At 33.3% G+C, this 25,936-nt stretch overlaps 1 protein-coding gene across 1 annotated transcript; it reads right to left on the bottom strand.

The window, feature by feature from the left end:
- Positions 1–672: 672 nt before the first annotated feature.
- LOC128214957 (uncharacterized) lies at positions 673–20,521 on the bottom strand. The gene is made up of 2 exons (XM_052921682.1): positions 19,987–20,521; positions 673–884 (listed from the first exon to the last, which is right to left on the bottom strand). The coding sequence occupies exons 1-2, from the start codon at positions 20,519–20,521 to the stop codon at positions 673–675; spliced, it is 747 nt and encodes a 248-aa protein (XP_052777642.1).
- Positions 20,522–25,936: the final 5,415 nt, after the last annotated feature.

Here is a 25,936-nt window from a genome sequence, read left to right on the forward strand (position 1 = left end):
TGTAGAAGGTTATCTAACATTGACATAAATGTTGGTATGGCTAATGTCTTGCATACCACACGATGTAGAAAGTGATTTAACATTGACATAAATGTTGGTATGGCTAATTTCTTGCATACCACACGATGTAGAAGGTGATTTAACATTGACATAAATGTTGGTATGGCCAATGTCTTGCATACCACACGATGTAGAAGGTGATTTAACATTGACATAAATGTTGGTATGGTTAAGGTCTTGCATACCACACGATGTCGAAGTATTTTGAAAATTAACGCAGATGTTGGTCAGGCTTATGTCTTGTATATCACGGCGGCGGTGTGGTGCCTCCATGTCGCACTGTATATGGCACTGTTTCAGAACTCTTCATATTTCAAGAGTTAATCTATCATTTTCTGCCGGTATACAACCTACAGTCATATTTTCATTCATGGCCATATTTTTACACCTTTCATTGTGATGGCCAAAGGCGTTACTGTATATCATTGTTATTATAATAATACACTTATTTATAGAATATTTAATAAAAATATAAATAGACTGAATAAGTAATAAACGGAAGGCATAGAAATAATGATAAATCGCTAAAATTAGGCATTTAATTCATTTTAGAAGAAATGTCATTCCCGAAAAGAGCTCTTAAAATATGATATTATCTCTTTCTCCTCTCTCTCAATTCCCTCCCAACTCAAATCCTCCTCCCCCGTTTTGCCCCTCCTCTTTCTCCACCTTCTTCTTCCCCTCTTTATCCCCCCATCTTTCTCCCTTTTCTCTCCTCACTTTCTGCCCCTCCTCTTTCTCCACCCCTTTCTTCCCCTCTTTATCCCCTATCTTTCTCCCCTCCCCTTTCTCTCCTCTCTTTCTGCCCTTCTCTTTCTTCCCCTCTTTATCCCCTTATCTTTCTTCCCCATTTTCTACCCTTCCTCTTTCTCTTCTCCTCTTTCTCTCCCTTTTCTTTCTCCTCCTACAATTGCGTCTTGTGAAAACGTTCACGGACATTTATTTTTCTTTCTCTTGTTACCAATACGTATTTTTTTTTAAATGCGTCTAAAACGTCAATTTTCGCAGGAAAAAGGGCGTCGTGTTTCGCTGCAAAAAGTGCTTCTTTTAAAAAAAATTAATTGTTAATTTTTTTAAAATATATTTATTAAAAATGTATTAATATTTATTAAAAATGTATTACAAATCGCCTGATATCAAGACAAGTGTACCTTTCCAACTTCGTTTTTGCGCAATATCAAATAATCTAATCGTTGGACTTTAATGAGTTTGTATAAAACTCTGAGAAGTTTTAGTTAGGGTATTTTTTTTATTTTTGTTGTATAAAATAACTTATTCCACACGAGACGGGCACTTTAAATAACTAACTTAATAAGTTCTGCATGGCGGCTATTTTTATGAGAGGCTTTCTCAATAATTAAGCAATCCCATTTGCCAAATTATAATAATTTTATAATACACATCAACAACAATGTTTCAAGTCATGAGAATATGCCGATACGTGCTCTGTTTTTATCTATTGATCTACAGTAAAAACACCACAGCAAACAGTTATACTACTTTAGACTAAGCAAAAACATGGTAAATTAAGCGTGTGTCATATATTTCACTAACAAAATATAACTACCAACTCCATTTTTTTTTTTTATATCGACAGATATCTGCATTGTAATAAGCACAAACGGATCCAGGCTGGGGGGGGGGGGGGCTGTAATTGGCGCCCCCGCTAAAATTGGCCAAGTTTACTTTTTTATGTCAGTATCGGAGAAAAAAATGTAATCAAATACGCTAAATGCGCCATTTCGGACTAGAAATTGTAAATGAAATATTTTCGTGGGGGTTAACCCCCAACCCCCTGCCAACAATTATTTCCATTTAATTAGATTTAATGAACTATTCTAGATTCCAAGAATTCACTGTTTCAGTAACAATGCGTTTGAAAACGATTTTTTTGTCTTGATTGTTTGTTGCTTGTATTATATTCCAGTGGCAGTGTCGCCTTTGTCTTCTGTCTTGTGTAGGTAGTTACTATTTTCTAGTTATCTAGCTATTTCATGAAAAGCCTTATGTTGTTATGACCAAACGTAGTATTTTTAAAGCTTTATATGCATAAATAGCAATATTACAAAATATGCAAAATATGCAAACACATTAAGCTATTATTTTGCTTCGGATGAAGACTTAAAGGAAAGATAAATTCACGATTTCTTCACCATTTCAGATGAAATATAGCGCAGTCTACGCCACATACGGAGCCCCGCATTCGATCTAAACCATAGTTTGATTGAGAGTTTAGTTTCTTAAAACACTTCGACAAACTGTCAAAACATTATTTTGGAAACAGTGTCAAAACATTATTTTGGAAACAGGTTTGTTGAAGTGTTTGATAAAACTAATCACCTTATCAAACTTCTGTAATAACACGAAGGTGGGGCTCTGTTAGCGACATAGACTGCCCTTTGTTGTATTTAAAATGATGTTGTAAAACAAAAGTTATCTTTGATTCAAGTCTTTATTTTAGGAAAAATGTTGCCTTCCGACCTTGTATAAATGACGTAATTTATCACGTGGTATACACACACTGATTTTTATACTCGTACTTTTAAATAGCTTGGTATTAACATTAAATATAGGATCTGACACGAGTTGTCATTTAATACAAGATTTTATTAAACGAGTTCATGAAAATTGTTAGTAAGCGAGCCTCTGGCACATGCTTAAAACGGTGTTTTTATTACCAATTAAGTTCCACTTTCTGAACCGATTGTTTGACAGCCAAAGTACTCAGAGTAGAATGTCAACGATGCGCCATATAAATAGTTCAAAATTAAAATGACAAAAGTAACTAGCAGTTATCAAGTTTTAAAATCTGATAAAGCGCTTAACAAGTCACAAATATAAAAATGTGTAGTAAAATATCCAACAACATGAATAACGAACGATTTTAACCAAAAAAACCCCAATAAGTACACAATTTGGTGACGTCACACTCAGAGTACATGCATTTACGCGGTTTATGTGACCTACATCGGTCTGTCAAGTTTTACTGTGTGCACGGATTTAAAAGTTATTTGCTGTCGCTTTCTACGATGATTTTGCAGCGTTTTCTTGGTGTACATGGTGTTTCACAACATGCAGATGATAACGGCGAAGCCTTACTCTGTACTGCATGGATGTTGATGTTGAAAAAGTTAATTTCCACCAGGAATGTTTCCAGAGAACATGATGTTCTAGCCGCCATGGGATGTGTCATGAGATGTCTGTGCTGCGGAATTCGTATTTGTGTTTTCGGTAACCGACAGCTAATTAAATCTGCAAGCAAATGGCATTGATTGCATATTGCTTGTGTTGGTCAAGATGGAGATGTTTGAAATGTTCTTGTGGTGTTTGTCACTATTGTGGCTGTATTTGTTGACTGACTGGATATTTCTGTGACTAGTAATCTGCATTATCTGGTTGGCGGAACATTGCTATCAGAAAGTTTTTGTACAAGATGCTTTCTGGCACTATGATTCGTTAGCCATTTCTCTTCCGGAAGTCTTACAGCTTCATTATCACGGTATTTGTTGGCATTTAAACCATTTTGTTTACAAACAATGCGGAGGGATATCTAGGTTGCGTGTGATTAGTCTGGCCAATAGAAATGTCTGATAGGTTATCTTACACATGTGTAAGATAAAAATATTCGTAATGGGTATATTACACGGAAAACAAAGGTAAGCATGTGATAAATATAATAACATAGGAAGTGATACCAATCTTCTAATGTGTTACACATGTTACAGAGTCTTTCATTTCCTTATGTAAGATCATCATTCAGCATCGATATCTAATATATGTGATGAGAACATTAATCTTGTAACAGCATATATATTTTTTTACATTAACATGCTTCACATTATCACTTATCTCATTTGTTTATACATCTTTTCCGAGGCGGTTCAAGGATTCGACGTAAGAGAGGGCGTAGCTTAGGGGCGTACAATATTTACTAGCGCCCCTCCCTCAGATCCGAAATTTATTTGGTTTAAAGTGTTCGCAGGGTTTTATGGGGGTATACCCACATGAAAGTTCTAACAGTTTTCTGTCCGAAATAATGCATTTTGGGCGCAATTTATTACTTGTTTCTCCTTTATTGACATATAAAGCTAACTTGGACGAAAAAAAATTTGGGGGGTGGGGGTCATGCCGGGTGCGCCCCCCCCCTCTACCCTGGACCCGCTAGTGCTTATAACATGTTATTTATAGAGAACATGTATTGTTATGAAATGAATTTGGTACAAAACATCACATTTCAAAAGTTTATTATGTCTATTATTGTTAATATTAAGTATCTATATAAAACGAATATGATTGAGTTTATATGTGAATAGCATTCAAAATATGAAAACGTCAAAAATACCATGTACTTATGAATAATCAAAATATTTAAAACAAATGACACGTGAGTGTATGAATTCGCATTGTGAAATTTTGCTTTCTAAAGGATTTGTGGTGCTTGAATATCCGATCGGTACAAAAACAAATCCTGGACATATTTAAAAGATGGATGGACGTTTTGACATTTTCCCCTTCTACGGACATTATGGTTTTCCACATAAGGAACTAGTCGTTATCATGAAACTATAATCGCTGCCTTCGCCTCGAATAATTTCCTAATAAATGCTTTATCCTGACATAGGACCGTTTATGTGGCTAGTAAATATTGCCCTACACTTAACTTAAATTTCCATCGGTGAAAAAAGGGAGACGAAGGTTTCAAAGCATTAATATAATTTGCTTTCGACAATCGAAATGACCTTTAATATCTATTAAATGACGCATTTGTTTCCATGATACTTTGAAAAAGAGATGATTGGGAAATAATTGGATAACACATTCAGGTCTTCTGGTAGATCGACGTTTTGATTCAACGCTTGTAATTATGTAAGCTTGAATAGTAGGTATACTTTATTAAAAGCACCAGTAATAGATTCATATAAATAACAAAACTAATGTAATACTAATACTAGGCTTAGTGTTGGGTGTTGTGTACTCTGAAGTTGATGCCATTCATTTGATAAAAAACATATAACAATTATAGAGTTAATACTGCTATATGTCTTAATTACATGAATTCCAAAATTAAACAACGTTCATTAAAAAAAGTTCAATAAATATGCCCTGATTGAATGATTTGAGATATATCCACTTTGTGGTTGTGTGCCATATGTATTCTAGTAATTTGTTATTATTAACTTGTATAATACTCTTATGTTTCAAATTACTCATTACAATTGGTTTTCATTTGAGGACAAGAAATGTATACTATCCAATTATATTAACAAGTATACGCCGCCAAGGAAACGGCAATAGTTTAAAACCATTTCACTTCCTATCCTGGTTTTGTCAATTACTCGAAACAAATGAACTCAACTCATACTTTTGAGAGTACTCATAAACTCATTTAATTTACAACGGTTGTGAATTAAGTTATTACAACATTTTATTTTATTATTTATTTTATAACGATGTTACGCGAGAGTGTGGTCTTGTGTTTTGGGGGAAACCGGAGTACCCGGAGGAAACCCACTTGTCCGGCTAACAAGCTAACAAGACAACCTAAGAGAAAGGTGAAGAGTTTGATTTAGTATATTAATCTACAAAAAACTTATTAAAAGTGCTCCGTGTTTCATACACATATTCTTAAATGACCCAAAACAGGTGACGCCAAAATGTAAGATCAACATAACATGACTGTATCATTTATTCAAAAATATAAAGCATGTCCACAAACTTTACGAACGGCCCACTTATTTTTATCACCACAATAACAATGATCGTAATGCATGTGCGTCTACAGTTGCTCCACCAGTGACGATGGTTAGTCACATAATAAAAACTTGCTGGTGACCTTTACGCACCGAGTATTTTGTCAAATGAAAAATCACAGGGAACAGTTTAGGCCTCTGATCTAAAAATGAGTGTGGTTAGATTTTTTATACTTGCAATTTATAAACGAGTAAACATGCAAACAAACTCAAGACAATCCACGGAATTGGCAGTTTACTGCACCAATAGTTCGCCCATGTTATCAAATTGCTATTATTGATAATTTATCTAAAAATCATTCTGAAAACAGAATTATTTTGTTACTTTCTATTGTTTGTTGATTTGTTTAAACAAGAATTTTGGCGTTTTATATTTATTTCACATTAAATATACTTAAATGCTCAGTAGGTGTATTTAATGTGATTCTTAATAATTAACTTATGATCTAAACAATAAAATGTCGATTCATTTTGGTGTTAACTATTATAATATAACATGTACTCTTTACATATATAGCTCTATATTAGAGAACTATATTAGAACGTTTCATGACACATGTATTATTAATTTTCCGCATAGCAGGAGTTTGACCTATTTTAATGATATGGAATTATCAATTATACACCATTGATGTAAATACCAGTGTGACAGGGTGCAGTCTCCGAGGTTATTTGAAATACTGGAGCCGCTAATAACTCATCTCTAAAAGTAATTGGACGACACTGAACTTAAATTACTGGCTGCCAAGAAACGGGATTGTTTCTCTTCAACTTTGAGGTTACTGTACTGCAGCTCAACTATAAGGGCCTTCCACAGCGCAAAAGGTGAAACAGAAGGCCACAAATTAAAATGTTTCAAAAGTTCATGATTGATTTAGTTTTGATAAACAATCTTTGCAGGAGAATAACATACATTGCGACATTATTTGTGATGAAAGGAGTAAACCAAAGTTAAGGAACAAACATTTTTTTTCAGATTTTGAATAAAAAAGCATATACATTTTTTTCGGAAAAGTCTGTCGACTATATAAGTATGTTTTGTGTTAAAATGCCACAGACTTCCCGACCAACACTCTTTTGTGGTTTCTTGATGATATTTTTTTTAAAGATATTCAATTAATTAGTGACAAATAGGCGATTTTAATAAATTTCCTGCTCACCACAAAGCAATACAACACTGTTGGAAGGGTAATGTTGCCTTTTTTGACGCAAACATATATTTATTTTGTATAAATACATTTCCAAAAAAATGCCAATGAGTTTAGGTTGAAAGTTTGATAAAATCTTCTTTCGTAAAATTTACTCAACTCCTAATAAGTCATACACATGTTGCAACGGAGGTATGTATTATGCTTGCTGAATATGGAACATAAAAACAAAATAAAAAATGAAAAATTTAAACATCGTATGTTTTAGTCCTTCAAACGTCATTTCCACTGAGGATAACCCTTAATGTGGTAGCCATAGCGAATGTTAGCAATTACACAATTTCCTTACCAGAATGTCCATTAGTTCCACAAATGCAGCCATTCAAACATGTATAAAAATACAACAATAAAGCCATTCATTCTTATAACTCTATATAGCATACAAAGTGTACAATCTAGATTTGTTTTAACTGACACATATTTATTATTTTATACAATGCCACTTATAGATTTTTTTCGAAAAAAAAGAACCCCATCATATTTCAATGAATTTGATTCAAATTTTCGAGAGGTCTATTTATTTAAAAAAAACCCTGAAAACAATCGATATTTGATTGAGTTTATAAATGATATTGGAAATATGCAAGAAGTAATGCATGCTATGCTTTTAGAGATAAAAAACATATTAAGAGCAATATTTACCACCTTCGACACAAATGACACGTGAACATGTGAATGTTCTTGGCGAAGTTTTGTTTTGAAATGATTTATATGTAATTTTACAATCCCTCGTCAATAATTACACCTGTACACGTCGAATGACCTTCCTTGCAAGACTAATTGTTGGGTTTATTTCAAATATCTGATAGCTTTTGACAGGTTTACCCTTTTGGTAGACATTATGGTTTGCCATATATTAAAACACGTAATTAAGAATATAAAATCGCTGCCTTCGCCTCCATCGGTGCTTTAACCTTTCATGCATATGCACTATAAAGCTACATTTGGTAGTCGAAGATTTCACGGCACTGAATTGTCAATCAATCTCAACTAATCATCAAGATGAATACGATTTTGTTTGTTTGTTGGATTAACTCTTTATCATTTGTGAAAATAATCACTTCCCTTATTGTTGGAATGGATATTTATCGGGATTTTACCGCTGCAAAAGTTTATCAATATTCCTCTCATAAACGTCCCACGCGCTTCTCATCTGAGAAAGTATTGAAATGAAGCTAGACTTTGCTTGGCAGATGTTTTACTTGCTTAATACGCTTACTTACCGCAAACAAATAGTTGGTACCACAATTGGGCTATTGTAGAAAATATGACCATGTACATCGATGACCAATATTTAGTATAGATATTTAGAGAAACTCACATGTGTTTTAAAACGTTGAATAAAACTATAAATGAAAGCGCTGAAAGCGTGATAAGCGTGAATTTACTATTTTTTTGCAATTTTATTTATAGGCAATAAAAATCGAATACAAAAAATATTCTGAGTGGCCCCAAACTGTAACCGATAAATGCCTGTCATTACCTAATAATAGTTAATATTGATGATTTTTAAATACCATAAGCTGGTTTCATACCAGAAAGTAATAAACCTACATGTACTAGGATATATATTAACATTGCTTTCATCACGCATGTTTATGTCTAGTGTTATGTTAATTAAATGAAACCCGATATTGGCTGAGAATGTTTCGACTATTTGTAGTAGGCAAGTAAGTAAGGCAGGGTCTTTTAGTCAGTATATTTAGATTTTTTTCGTAATCATCTATTAGTATTCCCGTCGGTTCTTCATGAAGATATATTTTAGATTCTTTGGCTTGCTTTCTCACTTCATGTATTTTAAAACGAAAAATACCATTCGTATCATCTTATAACCCTGATAAATTATTTCTTTTGATATGTCATGTCAAAAAGAAGATCTGACGTTTTCGCCCTGATGTCAAATTGCGGTACTGTAGCTTCTTGCGTTGTAACTGTATTTCCTGTACGTTCTAAAAGTGCCAGTTTCGCAGTTTTAGTTTTATTTTACTCATAATACAAATATGTGTTTTAAGGTCATCAACATAAATAATACAAACTATGGAATATAAACATGTAAAAGGACAATAATATATATTAACCAGGTTGTATGGTTAAAGATGTAGTACTAAGTAAGTAATAATTAGTGGGTACATATCACTATTCCGGATCTGTTTCAACTGGTCTTTTAAACAGGTTTCGACTAGATTCAACAAAGAACGCTTTGAAGCAGCATAATAGTGGTTCTGCCATATATAACGCTTAAACCACATCATAAATTAGAACGTTTCATGACAAATATATTATTAATTTTCCGCACAGTACGATGTTAACCTGTTTCATAGCAATGTAATTATCTATTATACATCATTGATGTAATACCAGTGTGACAGGGTGCAATCTCATAGTTTATTTGTCTGTCGACAATATAAATGTTTTTATGTCGAGATACCACAGACTACCCGACCAACAAAGTTTTGTGGTTTCTTGATGATATCTTTTCGAAAAATAAAGATATTCAAATAAAGTGGTGAAGAAAGAGGATTATAATATATTTCATGCTTACGAAAATGCAAATTACTTTCTTAAAATGGCCGCAAATTACTACGAGGCCAAGACGACACTTTTGAAAGGATAGTGTTGACTATTTTGACGCAAAAACATAATTTATTTTGTATAAATACATTTCCGAAAAAAATGCCAATGCTTTTTGGTTTAAAATTTGGCAAAATCTTCTTTCTTACAATTTTTTCAACTCCTAATAACTCATAACTTGCTAAATATTGAACCTGATTTTTTTTCTTTTATACATCGTATGTTTTAGTCCTTCAAACGTCATTTCCACTGAGGAAGACCCTTAAGTAGTGCCATAGCGAATCTTAGCAATTGCATATGCAAATGGAATTCAGAACAACACAGACAATTTCCAATTTTTGGTCAATAATAACATCTTTTTGACTTCGAATGACCTTTCTTGCAAGGATAATTGTTGGGTTTATTTCAAACATCTGAGAGCTTTTGACAGGTTTCGTTTTTTGATAGACATGATGGTTTAACGCACAGTAATTAAGAATATAAAATCGCTGCCTTCACCTCAATCATTGCTTTTACCTTGCATGTATATGTCCTTACAGAATCATATTCATTATTATGCTACATTTGGGAGCCGAGGGCTTCATGGCAATGAATTGCTATCAATATCTAATGAAAAATACGTTTTTATGATATTGCGGTCTTCTCTTTTAAAAAAAGGGAATCTTCTTTTGGCAGATTGACATTGTTTTAATCAATTTCAACTAATCATCAAGATGAATATGTTTTGTTTGTTTGTTGGATTAAAACCCTAAGCATTCGTGAAAAGAATCACTTTCTTTTTTGTTGACATTGATATCTAAGGGGATTTTACCGCTGCAAAAGTGTATGTTTTTCAATATCCCTCGCATGAACGTCCCACGCGCTTTTCTTCTGAGAAAGACTTGAAATGAAGATAAACTTTGCTTTGCCAAATGTTCCACTTGCTAAATACGCTAACATAACTCAAATAAATAGTTTGTACCACAGTGGGGCTATTGCAGAAAATATGACCATGTACATCGATGACCAATATTTAGTATAGATATTCAGAGGAACACAGATGTGTTTTAAAGCGTTGAATACAACTATAAATGAAAGCGCTGAAAGCGCGGTTTTACTCTTCTTTTACCATTCTGTTTTATAGGCAATAAAATCGAATCCAAAATCTATTCTGTGGGGCCCCAAACTGTAACCGATAAATGCCTGTCATTACCTAAGAATATGTAATATTGATGATAAATACAATTGGCTTGTGTCATAATGGTGAATAATAAACCTAAATGCACTAGGATATATACACATTGCTTTCATCTCGCATGTTTATGGCTTGTGTAAAATTAATTAAATGAAACCCAATATTGGCTGAGAACGTTTTAACTATTCGTGTTGGTGAGTAATGCAGCGTCTTTTAGTCAGCACATTTCGATTTTTTTTGGTAATCATCTATTAATATCTATTTCCGTCGGTTCCTCTTCAAAATATATTTTAGATTCCTTGACTTGCTTTCAAATTCGCTTTTACGTTGTAGTCTTATGAACGTATCTAAATAAAGAAGTTTTTTTAATTCGCACTACATGTATTTTAAAACGCAAAACACCATTCGTATCATCTTATACCACAGATAGATTATTTCTTTTAATTTCATGTCAAAAAGAAGATCTGACAATTTCGCCCTGATTTAAGTTTACGGTACTGTAGCTTCTTGCGTTGTAATTGCATTTCCTGTACATCCGAATAGTGCCAGTTTCACAGTTTTATTTTACTCATAATACAAATATGTGTTTGAGGTTACATGAATAATACAAAAAGTTGTATATAAACATTTAAAAGGACAATACTAAATATTAACCTGTATGGTTAGTAATGTAGTACTAAGTAGGTACACATATTAATAGTTTGAGTACATATACAGATAGAACTTATCATAAGAACAGTGGATGTTATAAATAGTGAATATCAAGTTATAATAGTTAAGGGTGGACAGGTGGGGTTTTAAAGCTTGGCATAGAATTTTGACAAATATGCTCAGGTTATTCAGCTTCAAAGGATCATTTTACACATTACATTGTTGAAAGTAAATATATTAGTATTATGCATGTTTACATAAGGTAAGTATCTTTTCCTATCACTAACAATATATGGGCAGAATAAAATATAATGGAATTCATCACAAAATTCATTTAGAATTCATAATTGACATTTTCTATCGTTTCTGTCTATACCGAGCCATCTTGCTTTTTTATTTGGTAAATGATTTCATGTATGACCAAGTCTAAAATTTATTAGAGACTAGCCAAGGTTGTCATTTACATTAAGGTTACAATTTTAAGCTCCAATTCATTTTTATAACTTTTGTAATTGGTACATTTTGATGAATTAAAAACATCACTATTTCAGGTCTATTTCAACTGGTATTTTAAACGGGTTTCGACTAGATTCAACAAAGATTGCTTTGAAACAGCATAATAGTGGTTCTGCAATATATATAGCTTAAACCACAATCATAAATTAGAACGTTTCCTGACAACTTTATTATTAGTTTTCTGCACAGCACAATGCTAACCTATGTCATAGATATGGAATTATCTATTATACACCATTGATGCTAATACCAGTGTGACAGTGTGCAGTCTCCGAGGTTATTTGTAAAACATTTAAATAAATACTGGAGCCGCTAATTGCTCATCTCCAAAAGTAATTGGAATACAATGAACTTAAATTACTGGCTGACAAGAAACGGCATTGTTTCTCTGCAACTTTGAGGTTACTGCACTGCAGCTCATCTTTAAAAGTGGATGCGGTCACATTTTTTTTCAAAAGTTCATGATTGATTAAGTTTTGAGAAACAATCTTTTCAGGAGAATACCATACATCATTTGAAACATTTTTTTGTGGTAAAAGGAGTTAAACCAAGTCTAAGAACGCGGCTTTTATATTTTTTCGGAAAAGACTGTCGACAATATAAGTATGATTTAGATGCCACAGACTACCCGACCAATAATGTATTGTGGCTTCTTGATGATGTCTTTCCGAAAAATAAAGATATTCAATAAAGTAGTGAAAAATAATGGATTTTAATATAGTTCCTGCTTACGAAAATGCAAATAACTGTCGTAAAATTGCCACAATTGCCACAAAGCCATACGCCATCGTTAAAAGAGTTGTGTTGACTATTTTGACACAAAAACCTATTCATTTAGTATAATTACATTTCCGAAAAAAATGCCAATGTTTTTGGTCTAAAATTTGACAAATTCTTCTTTCGTAAAATTTTCACAACTCCTAGTTACTCATGCACATGTTGCAATAGATGTATTTATTATATGCCTATCAAATTCCTTTTCCATATCCAATAGTGAAAATACAGCACGCCGTATTGAAAAATGCGTATCATGATAGTGTCGTTTTCTGATTCCGTATCATGCGAGTACCGTGTGTAATCTCGGAACTACTTTCGCGTGGCTAAAAATAGCGTGACCAAAAAACCCCTGGTAAAACCTGAAAACATTTCAATACATTAAACTAGAAAATTAGATTAACTTTACTCACGCTCCAGAAGCATGTAAATACTCATGAACATGGTTCTCGTTTTCTTCTAAGAACCATGAGGATAAGCACGAAGCAGAGGACACTTCCAATCTAGACAGCTACTTCAGTGAACTAGTTGTTTGCCATTTCGAAGTCATAAATTGTTGCATTATCCATGTTCATTATCATAAATATAAGCAGCCCGCCAATACAAAGAATCAGGCGAATTCGCGTCATCGATGGAAATAGCGATTGACTCGCGAACTTCCCTCAGTTCTGCATATTATGACCGTCAATAAATCCCACGAACATTTACTTTGTTAAAAATGGACGCGTTACGTGTACATGAAATGCCGATTAGTGTATACTCGTAAAATAAGTACCGTTTTCTTGTTCTTTTGTGCTGTGACATTTTATAATTGTTCTCGTATCGGCAATTTGTTAATTTTGTTAAAACACAAACTATTTTGTTCCTATTTTGCTCAATAAAGTGAATTCTGTAACGTCTGACTTCGTTTCGCTGTAGTAGTAATGTATAAGTAATGGAATATTACGATAAAACGCTTTTCTGGTGACCTGTATCAAGTCTCGTTCGGTGGACGGATACGTGTTTACACACCGAACTCGACGTGATACAGGTCACCAAAAAAAGCGTCCTATCATAATATTCCCCTATGTATTATGCTTGCTAAATATTAAACATGAAAACACAATAAAAAAGAAAAATTTAAACATCGTATGTCTTAGTCCTTCAAACGTCATTTCAATTGAGAAAGACCTTTAAGGTGGTAGCCATAGCGAATGAAAAAAACCATAATATTTAAATGAATTTGATTAAAAATTTTGAGGTATATTTATTTTAAGATTAAAGCTGAACACAAACGATATTTGATTGAATTTATTGATAATATTTGAAATATGCAAGAAACCATGCATGCTATACTTTTAGAATATAAAACATTAGAACAACCACCTTGGATACAAATGCCACGTGAATATGTGATTTTTTTTGGCGAAGTTTTGTTTTTAAATGATTTACATGCAATTTTACCATCCCTCGTCAATAATTACACCTTTTTGTCTTCGAATAACCTTTCTTGCAAGAATAATTGTTATGTTTATTTCAAACATCTAAAAGCTTTTGACAGGCTTACCCTTTTGATAGACATTATGGCTTGCCACAAATTAAATACACCGTAATTAAGAATATCAAATCGCTGCCATCGCCTCCATCAATGCTTTAACCTTGCATGCATATGTCTTTTCAGTACTCTGTTCATTATGATGCTACATTTGGGAGACGAGGATTTCAGGACACTGAACTGACTTTTGAGAGCTAATGACATATACGTTTTCATGAGATTGCGGTCTTCTCCTTTAAAAAATGGGAATCTTTTTCTGGCAGATTGGCTTTTTGTCAATCCATTTCAACTAAACCAAGATGAATAGGGTTTTGTTTGTTTGATGGATTAAAACTTTATCATTTGTGAAAATAATCAGTTCCTTTTTTGTTGGCATTGATATTTAAGGGGATTTTATCGCTGCAAAAGTTTATGTTTTTCTATATCCCTCGCATGAACGTCCCACGCGCTTCTCTTCTGAGAACGTCTTGAAATGAACCTAGACTTTGCTTGGCAAATGTTCCACTTGCTAAATACGTTTACTTAAATAATTTAAATTAAATAAATAGTTGGTGAAAAAAAATATGACCATGTACATCGATGGTCAATGCTTAGTAAAGATATAAAGAGGAACTCACATGTGTTTTAAAACGTTAAATAAAACTATAAATGAAAGCGCCGAAAGCGTGATAAGCGTAATTTTATTATTGTTTTACAATCCTGTTTATAGGCAATAAAAATCGAATCCAAAAAAATATACTGAATGGCCCCAAACTGTAACCGAGAAATGGCTGTCATTACTGTCAATAGGTAATGCTTTAATCTCGCATGTTTATGTCTAGAGTAATGTTTATTAAATGAAACCCGAATGTTTCGGCTATTTGTAGTAGGTAAGTAAGGCACTTTTATTCAACACATTTCCATTTTTCGTTATTATCTATTAGTATTTATTTCTCCTCGGTGCCTCATCAACATATATTTAAGATTTTTTGGCTTGCTTTCAAATTCGCATTTACTTGGTAATCTTATGAACGTATCTAAATAAAGTAGTTTTTTTTTTAAATCACACTACATATATTTAAAACGAAAAACACCATTCGTATCATTTTAAAACCCTGACACATTATTTCTTTTAATATGTCATTTCAAAAAGCAGATTTGACATTTTGGTCCTGATTTTAATTTGCGGTACTGTAGCTTCTTGCGTTGAAAACTGTATTATCTGTACATCCGAAAAGTGCCCTTGCGCATTGAAGAAGAGCTCCCAAGAATGATAACATACAAGGACCAACAAAAGACTGTGATACAGTAAAAATGATTGCTATAAAATGCAGAATTTTGATTGACATTTTTTATTTTATTATACTTAGTTGTTTACACTTGATGAGGACTTAATCAAGTCAAAATGCGGGGTTGGACTTTGTCTTCTTTTTTGGATATTTATCAATATTTAAACAATGTTTGTCAATATTTCAATGTTTTCATTTTACGGTTTTAGGTAAATCGAACAAACTGATTAACAAAGTGGTTATTTTTTCGAAATTTTGTTCTTTACTCAAGTAATAGGATACTCGGAAGCGTCTAATTAAAACCCTAGAACAAACCCTTTTCTTACTCGTAAATATATACAAACAACACAGGCCAAACCAAAGCACGACTTGAGAGTTACAGCAGCTAATAGATCTTTTGATGTTTACTGCGTGTATTGTCGTTTGCAGTTCTAAAAACATTTGATTGCCCGTTGTTGTTTAGTCTGATTTTCGCACCTTTAAATTAAAAAAAGTAAAAGAAGCTTTATTTAAGGTCAGGTAAATGTTCACAGCAAAAAACATTAGCTCAATACGCTTTTTTTACATCTTTTCTGTAGTTTCACTACCATCTTTAAAGACAGAAAACATCCGAAGAAATGAAGTATTATTAAATGTTGATTTAGTTGAGAAAAGCATACTTGATGAATGCAATGTTTCTTTCGCTATAATTTTATTTAAAGCGGATTGTAAGATGTAACATTGACTGCATCACGTGGTACTATGTCCCGGTATACAACACAGCTGGAAATGTCAAATGTCCCGTACATTAAACGTAATGATTGTCTAATTACACATTCCGCGAACGAAATTCTTCACTGTCAGATAGAACCGGTATTTAGTTAATCACGGGTTCAATTTCCTTTCACATTGAACAGAAAGGTCTTAACCCTGGTATCAAGTGACAGAGGGCATTTTCTGATGTTCCAGCTGCAATGAGCGTTATGTCTTCACGTTCCTAAGAAGTTCCAAAAGTGTTCCCTTGTTCATAAATATTGGAAAAAAAAATCAAGGAAAGTATTTTAATTTTGCCGTAAAGCGTTTGAATCGCTATTGAAAATTGGTTGGTTTAAAGTCTGAAATTACAAATATCTGCCAGTTACTAATGATATGCGTTATAATACATAATATTAATTTTATTTGAACACTTTTGAAAAACAACATGTTACTGAAGTTGAACCCGTGAGCTTAGCTATATGACCTAAACGTTGGCGTCATTAAACAGGCTATTTCAATTACGTAGAACTGTATTGATTTCATTTTCATTATTTTTATACAATAACAATACCTCGCCAGTTATATGCTCTTTATTTCCTCTGATCGAGATACTTATATTAATTAACATATAAATATATAAATGCATGTGTTAACAAAATAAACGAAAAAAATAGGTCATGATAAGTACATGTGAAGATATACTAATGATACGATCAGATATACATTTGCAAGCAGAAAGACAACACAATATGACAAAATGTGCATTTGTAAAGAATATGTTTATATCGAAAAAGAGAAAAAAATGCATATGCGAACAAGCATAAATGTTACATTATCACGATAAACTGTTGTGCAAGCAGGGACTCGAAACAGGTTTACAGACATTATTACAATGAAATGAGGTTAAAAGGGAACATTTTAGATATCTACTTATTGTAACATTTGTATTGGTATTATCATACAGCAAACACATTCTTACATAAATATGCAATCAATAAAATATCAATTACGATAAAAAGAATCATAAGAGTCATCATCGAAATCTTGCTAAATTATGTTTACATGCTAATTGAAATTGAAATGTATTTTAAAGATAGTGTAGACAAAGTGAATTGCTATTCTCAAGAAATGTTTGTGTACCTTCTTATGTATGAAAGCTAAATGTTTTTTTCCAATCAAATATTGCAACTTTGCCTCCTCATTACCAAACTAAATCAACGAATACATGTCGTGAGGAAAGTTTTCTGAAAGCGTATTTTTAAAATTATCTCTAATATCAGACGATAAATTGCATGAAAATAGAACATGCTTTACGGCATTATTTATAATAACGCCACACGCGTGACATAACTGACTTATTTTCATATATGCTAGGTTCAATCCAAAGTTTACTAACTTCAAGAGCATGTCGCCTTGATTGAAAATCGTTTGCACAAGTCCATATAATGGCCGGTTCGATTCTTGTATGTAGGAGCATGAAGCGACAAAAAGTTGCGTCACTTTGAACTCTTAGTTTCCAATCGTCTAATTCCGTATTATACATTATCATTTTGCATTTACGTTTCCACATTGACTTTTTAGGAAACATTCCTGTTTGTATATATCTAATAATAAAATCAGAAAACTTGTATTTTGACAAAATTCTTATAATGTCTGGAACAAATCCTTTTTGAATACACTTATCAGTTCTGCAAGAAAATAAGGCTAGTCTTTTATTGAAGATCTGTTTTGTAAGCACCGATGTCGGCATATTGCACAGCCGTTCGAGGGACATAAGCTTCTTTAAATTTATTTCGCTTTCTATACGTTTCCAGCCTAACATCGCTAAACAGATATCGGTTCGTGTTCGAATGGGAAATCGTTGAATAGTTTTTGCCGCCATTCGTATAAAACGTTCTAATTGCATGCAGTTTGATTTTGTTAGATTCTTCCAGAGTTCTGCTCCGAAAAGAAGTTTTGGTATACAAATTTTTGACACTAACGATGCTGATGTAAGGGGATTGATGTGAAACGTTCCGATGTTGATTGATAGTAGGGAATAGAACGATGATTCCGCTTTCTTGCACGCTACCGATATTTTATCATTGTCATTTTGTCGTTTAGTTGTATACCTACATGTCTTATTATATCTGTGCGTTCAATTTTGTTTGGCCCTAGATACAAATTAATGTTCGTTTTATTTTTGGCAGTGTCAACGAAAACCATTACAAAACATTTTGTCGAGTTTATTATGTATCTATAATTACATATATAATCGTATGTAATGTTCAGTAGATTTTGAAGACCATTTGGTGAAATTGCCGCTAACGCGATGTCATCAGCCAACGTAGTGTTACTTGTTATAACGTTTATAACATTTAAACCTTGTCCACTTCGCTCCAGTGAATCTAAAAGCCCATTTATGAACAGATTATATATCCAAGTTGAAATAATTCCCCCTTGGCGTATACCTTGCAACACGGGAAAGAACTCGGAGGTTAAACCGTTTGCAATGATACAATTATACATATTACTGTGCGCGTCAACTATAAGGGACCACATTTTGCCTTGAATTCCAAGTCCTGCAATCTTGTAAAATATTGCATCTAACCATACAGTGTCAAAGGCCATTTTTGTGTCGAGCATAGCGACGTATACTTTGTTGTGGAGCTCAATATTGTGATAGATGGATTCTTGCAAATTAAAAGACGCAGTTATTGCCCCTGTATTATTTTGGTATGCGTTTTGCTGTCGGTTTGGAAATTCAATGTTGGTTTCTTTTACCCATTTTGTAATTACGTCATGTAAGACTGTTTAAAATAGTTAATATATACTTGGTTATAACGTTATAGGTCTATAGTTTCCGGGGTCACTTCTTGGTTTACCATTATCTTTGTAGGCAGGAATAATTAATCCCTTTTTACACACTTTTGGAATTTTGCCTGAGATTATTATTGTATTGAATAATGTTGCCAGGGCCTTATGCAATGCATCGCCTCCATATATTAAGTGTTCATACATCGTATGATGAGGCCTTCCCTCTTTTCAACTTTTTAATATACGTTCTAATTGTTTTGCTAGTGATAGTTGGAATTATTTTTGGAATGCTATTTGCGGTACTGTTTTTTATTTTTAGTTGTTTAACTTTTTCCTCTACAAGCTTTTTAAAATCGTTATCAAAGTGTTCACATTGAAGAGGTGAGTACACATCGCGAAAATAGTTTGTAAATACCTTTAAAATATCGCCTGATTTTCTAACAGAGGTGTTTTTTGTAGAATAGATGGGTACAGGCAGATGGTCTTTTGTTTTTCCTAGATTTAATTAAGCTCCAAAACAATCTGCTATCGCATTCAGCTGCTTCGATAAGCTGACTATTGAAGTACTTTTCAACGTTTTCGATTGCTATTTTTTGTGTCGTTACAAAATTTTGCTTGCAGCGTTTATATTTCGCGTATGATTCGTTATGCCATCCTCTTGGCTGTCCTTCTAGAACCCATACTCGTCGTGCTTCGCGTTGTAAACTATATGATTTTTTCACTTCCGGCGTCCAGTAAGGTTTCGCATGGCGATTAAATTTAGATTGTTGAAGACATTGGTAAGACGATAATACTATTGCTTTAACGATAGCTTCGTACATTTCATCAACGTGAATTGTATTTCTTTTTTGTAGATTTATACATAGTTTTGCTTGATATTCTGATATGTGTGTCTGATTTATTTTTTGCCCATGATACTTGCCTTTGAATTTAAAGCTTGATGACTCACGCGGATAGGTATTTACATTAGTAGTTGACTGTCTCTTAGACGTTATTATAGTTTCAATTTTGTTCGTGTTTTCTTCCGGGTAATATTCATCAGCGTCTTGGATATTCGTTTGCTGCGATTTTCCCTGCTCACTTCTCTGTTGCCGTACCCAGCGCGACTTCTCTCTATCAAAGTACATGGTATTTTGCTGTATCGTGCGTGTGTCTGCCATAGGAATGTTTATATTGTTTGCACAATCGCCATTTGGTGTTGCCTCATATTTGCTAGAGTCATTTTGAGAATTTTTGCTCTGTATGTTGAGCTCCGACATGTCCTGTTGCTCATGTCTATTTTGTTGGTTAGTCTCTTTTTCAGGAGCTACCTTTGGTTTAGATATGAAGTTGCTTTCAACTATTTTCGTACCATTCTGTTCTACTTCCGCATACGAAAGGGATTGCGTTTCGGATAGAGCGTTTGTAGCATCTTTTGCTTTGCAATTTTGTACTTGAACTGCTTCATTTGCGCTATCAATTCTTGACACGTACGTCTTCAGCATGTTTATGTTTGTGTCATTTATTGTATTAATTCTTTCTTCGTGTTGAATAAGAGAATTGTACGTTTTGGCAGTAAGGTTTTTCATTTCTTGCTTAAGTGCGTGATTTTCATTCTTCACTAAATGCAGTTCTTCACTTATCTTGTGAAGCTTCTCTCTATCGGTTTTAACTTCGTCTTGTAGGGCCGCGTATTTATTTCCTAAATCAATGACAGAGGACAGCACGTTGCTCAGTTGTAAGGTCGATGCCAGACTTCTTATCTTCCGGTAGGTCGATTTCGTTGTCGTTCATTACAACTTGTGTTTTCGTTTTAGTAAAGATCGTTTCGATTTCACTAGGATCTCCTTTGAGAAAACTGTTTAAGATGTAACAATCATGTGCTAGCTTGACGTATGCTGGCGTCTTTCTGGAGCCACGTCGTGTTATCAGCTTTGCGTCTGGGCAAGTTGGTAATTGTTTTGCACGCCTATAAAGTACATCTCTATATGAAGTTATATCTGGTTCAGAACTGTTAGTGAGCCTTAAAAGTTTATCGACATAATGATGCCTTGGTAGGTTTAACAATTCTCTATCTAAAATACACGAGTTCTGTGGGCCCGGTATTTGCGACATAAGGTAGCTGAACAGTTGAACAGATTTAGTTAAATGCAAAAAGTGGTCATGAGTATCACTCATGAAAAGCTAGAGGTTTAAAGGAACACTCTTATTAAAAGTCAATATGTATATAAATCATAAATTTGAGTGATAAACCTTTAACTACTTACTAAATAATGCATTTATGAAACTTAATTACTGATAACAAGATTATAACCGTGTATTTAAAAGCTGAAAAAGCAAAACTATTAAATGATTGGTGAGTGCTAAAAGATTAACTGTGGTCCATTATCGTTTCATTAGGTAGAAATACAGTGTTTTTCTGCACCTTCCTTTCAAATTAAACGCAATTCCTTTATAAGGACCATTGTTTTCGACATTTTATTTTCCGTTTTGGTATGTTTAAACAATTGTATAAATTGTGGTAAATCTGATTTTGGAGTAAGAGTGCGTCTTCCACTTTTTCCTTTTTGAATAATAAGCCAGTCATTGTACGTTTACAGGGCATTATGCATTTGTGTAAATAAAATGCGTCTTTAAAAATGTCTAGCAACACAACTAAAACCTCACCACCGTATTCGTCATCTTGATTTACATACATTGAGATGTTTAGAATATATCATACTGAAAATGTCAAACGCGCGGTTAGCATTTCCCACCGGGGACCTTAGCGGTTAAAATTCCAGTAAAGATATCCATTTCCGTTTAGAGAAATAAACGCTGGAGCTGTATTGATTCAGTTTGCAAATTTAATAGAATGATGTATTATATCACGGCTGTTATTCTGGAAAACAATGTCCTGTTTGAAATGTGTCTGATGCTGTGTCAGATCAGACATAAAGTGTTTTTTACCTCTCTTTGGAGCCAACACAACAACTTGTTACGAAAGTATTGCGGCTTTACCTACCGCAGAAATCGAACAATAGTTTACATCCTTGTCCATGTTAAAATGCGAAATAAACTACAGCATATCTTTAGCTAATGTTATAATCAGCTCAGTTATGCCTTAAAACATACGTGAAAATACACGATTTTTAGTATAATTATATTTAATATAAACGAAGAATGCATTTGCCGATCCTTTACTAATAAATCTGATCTGTCATGTCTCCTTTTCGTAATAAGATAAATTAAATGCACATGCTTTCACTGCCTGAAAGTGATGAGACGAACATACATCGTTTGGAAACCGTGTTTAATGCGTTTTGGGGTTTCTATGTCGTTCTTTTCCTTTCTTGTCGTAATGGGTGACGAAACATGTTTAAGCAGTCACGATTCCAAGAGAAAGTGCTGAAGCTTTTGGCTGCAGTGGCAACATAAACAAATACTCATATCACAAAAACAAACAAACTGAAATAGATATGGTTCACTGCAGTATCACCTACTTACACGCTGTTGAAGTTAACACATCTCGTCAAAACATGGCTACCGAGTTGCAGTATGTGTATGTATACGGTCTGAAAAAATAGTAAGTCTAATGATGGAGTTTTGACTTTGATCCGATGAAATGGGTACCTGTTTACCATCAAACTACATGACAACTCGGGTGATTTCAACTTTAAAGATGTACTCAAGAATAAGATAGATTGTCCACAATTAATACACACGTTTTAATATATCAAAAAGGATGAATAAATGGCGATCACAGTAAATCTTTTACTAATCACCAATCATTTAACACTTTTGTTAGCAGTAATTAATATTTTCCATCAATGTATTATTTAGCAAATTGGTTAAGGATTGTCACTCAAATTTTATGTTTGTTATATATGTGTATGTATTGATTTTGAATTAGAGGTGTCGCTTTAAAATTCTTCGGACGGGGATGTTCTAATTTCTACGGTGTATTCATTTCGAAATTGGCTAGATTCGATGGAGTATGTTTGCACGTGGATGTTTTTTTCGGTCGTAGGATCACTGATCACTGCTTATCTGTCGACGCAAGGTTTCGATATTAGAAGTTGAGGATTTCTTAAATAAGCACTACGAATAAGTTTCTAAACACAATTACACCCTGATCGTTCGTGGTATTACCCAAACTGATTTTTCTATGGCGATGCTCGCAAAACAACACTAAAAATGAATACTTTAAATACTTTCTTCCGATAGAATGAGTGATCGGCTCAATGACCTTTAAATACATGTTGAAACAGAGGTTAAAACAGCAATATTTTGCATGATACATGTCTGTAAGTATTTGAACAAGAAACGTTTAGTGAAAATGTTCGTGTTGATCTAAGCTGTCTGCGATATTAATTGACTCAAATGTGTAGGAATTATTAAATGTTTCTTCTTCACTGACTGTTTGGCTTGTGTTATTTTGGCATTATGGCTTATCTTTGCTGTAACTTGGCCAAGCATAAGACTATTTTGAATTGAGAAAAGTTCTAGTCTTAAGACAATGTGTCGCCTGAAACAGCCGTTATCTGTAGGTCAAAGGTCAGGGTCACACCTTAGGGTCTTTGGTCAAAAGTTAAGTTCTTGTATGTTTGATTGTTTGTATGGTATCCAGAACTTGCATCGGGGATTTTTAAATTTTGTCGTTCAAATATTCGCCATAAACACACATATGCCCGTAGGTTAAAGGCCACACATTAATGTCATTGCTAAAAATTTCTTAACTTTTTATCACAAGGCCAGTTTCAAATCAAAATTTAAGTTCAATCTAAGTTGCATAATGAACTCCGCTCCAGGCCTGTTACTTGGTCATGCATTAAGGAAATTCAAAATAGCTTAGATCACATTTTGACTATTCGTAGACTGTGACCTAAGAAGTGTTTAGGCAATCCAATTGTATTGTTTAAATATTAAAAGCGATCTTATAAGTAGACGGTGAACCAAATTATGTTTTCGTTAAACTGCAATTCTTAACGATAAGATGTAGACCGTTTTATAGGTTGATGCGCGATTTCGTTGAGTAGAAATGTAGGTGTTATCGAAGAAAAACGAAATCTAACATGGTAAAATAGGAATCCATACGTTTCACCAGCCATTAGAATTGAGCTATTTTGTTTGGAAAATATACTTAAGGTGTAATTCTAAAATACAAATTAAGCTAAACATAAAAGTAAAAAATCTTATTAGTGAAGGCTACAATATTTACGTTCACGTTTATCATTAAAAATAAAAAGGATGTGTTTCTTGTTTCTAGATTGTTGTCGTTTTAGGATAGCTAGATATGGTTTATGCAGAACGAGACTACGATTGGGTCTGCCCTCTATTTCGTTGGAAGAGAAGAAAACCCTAAATTAGTACAAAATATTGATGTTCTAGTACAATAAACTTAGAACATTAGAACGCAACCAACTTAGTAACCAGGCTGACATCATCATGAAAGGACATCACAATTTTAGCACGCCAAGCAGACTGTTAATATAGTATCGTAATTCTAACAATTAGTATGGTTAAGTTACGGGTGTTAAGGTAATAAAACGGTAATAAAGTATACAATCTGGAAAGGCATGCAACACTTTCGAACATTAACCCATTGGGCATTGATAAAATCTATTTAAACATGCAAGACGTCGTAAAACTCTCACGAAATTCATGAAAAAATAACATGCATGATCGCCTTGACCTGTGGTTATATGTTATGTCGACAGATCAACATTATTTGTACATGGAGAAATGACGCATTTTACTCTGCAAAAAGAATAAAAAAGAGTTTACAAACAATGTTAATGAGACGACAATCGAAGCATAAGGTAGCAGGTTCTACATAACGTGAACACCGTTTTGTATTTCAGTTTCTTACGCATCAGAGAAACAGTATATCATTTTATGTTCTTTTTTCTTATAATTTTTTTTACTAAATGTAAAAGTTCATAAAAGTTATATTTATCAACAACATACAACTATCCTATAACCAGGATCTCCTATTATAAAGATTTAACATCGAATCCATACATAATGATAGTTCCAAATGCTTTTAAAACATGCTTTGGCTAGAATTGGATGAGCAGACTGTGAAGAAAGAAACTGAACATGAGTTTTGTTTGATCATATATTATAAACTTTACATACGAGGGGTGACAAAAACAGTGGATTTCCTTTTAACTTGAACACTTTTTATTCAAATATTTTTCATCTTATTTGGAGGATATTTTCAAATTTGATTACATATGTTTATAAATTACGGAAAATGTAGACTAAAGTGAATGCCTAGAACGAATTCGTTCATTTCACGTCAATCAATTCTAGTCTGTATATTTTGGATCAACCGTTGCATAAACTTCAGTAACTGTATAAAATAACATTCCAATAAATGAGAACTATATTGTTTACTTAAAAACGTTGATCACTTAAGTATTAGATAAAAATACGATTAAGTATTTATCTAAATAATGAACGGTTTTATTGATGATTCAAATCAACATAATGACATACATAAGGCGTGGCTAAAGGTCTTTCGCTCATGTTCAATGTCACGATCGATTTTCAAAGCTTGTTGTTCTGGTTACCATGGTTGGGAAATAAGTTTCGAAACAGGCTCCTCTTTTTTTAAATAGTTTAATGCTCGAAATTGACCTTAAAACTCGTTTCGGAAAGTAATATGTTACTTTGTAAACACGTTCATTATTGTAGTACGCAGATAATGAGCAAGTTCCATAATTACGACTAAAATATTTTCAGCGTTTATGTTTCTTTAGGTGTGTTGACATTCGAAAGCCATGCCCAGATTAAACCTGCAGTAGTTACAATGAGTACGCATATTCATTTCATACATGTTAAATTTTCGTCTAAATAATACGCTTCCGCATTATTACGCAATATATACCTGGTATAGCTACGAGATTTCTTGTCAAATTTAATTCGATTTGTAA

This window comes from Mya arenaria, chromosome 2 (genome assembly GCF_026914265.1).
Source record: "Mya arenaria isolate MELC-2E11 chromosome 2, ASM2691426v1".
NCBI classification, from domain to species: Eukaryota; Metazoa; Mollusca; class Bivalvia; order Myida; family Myidae; genus Mya; species Mya arenaria.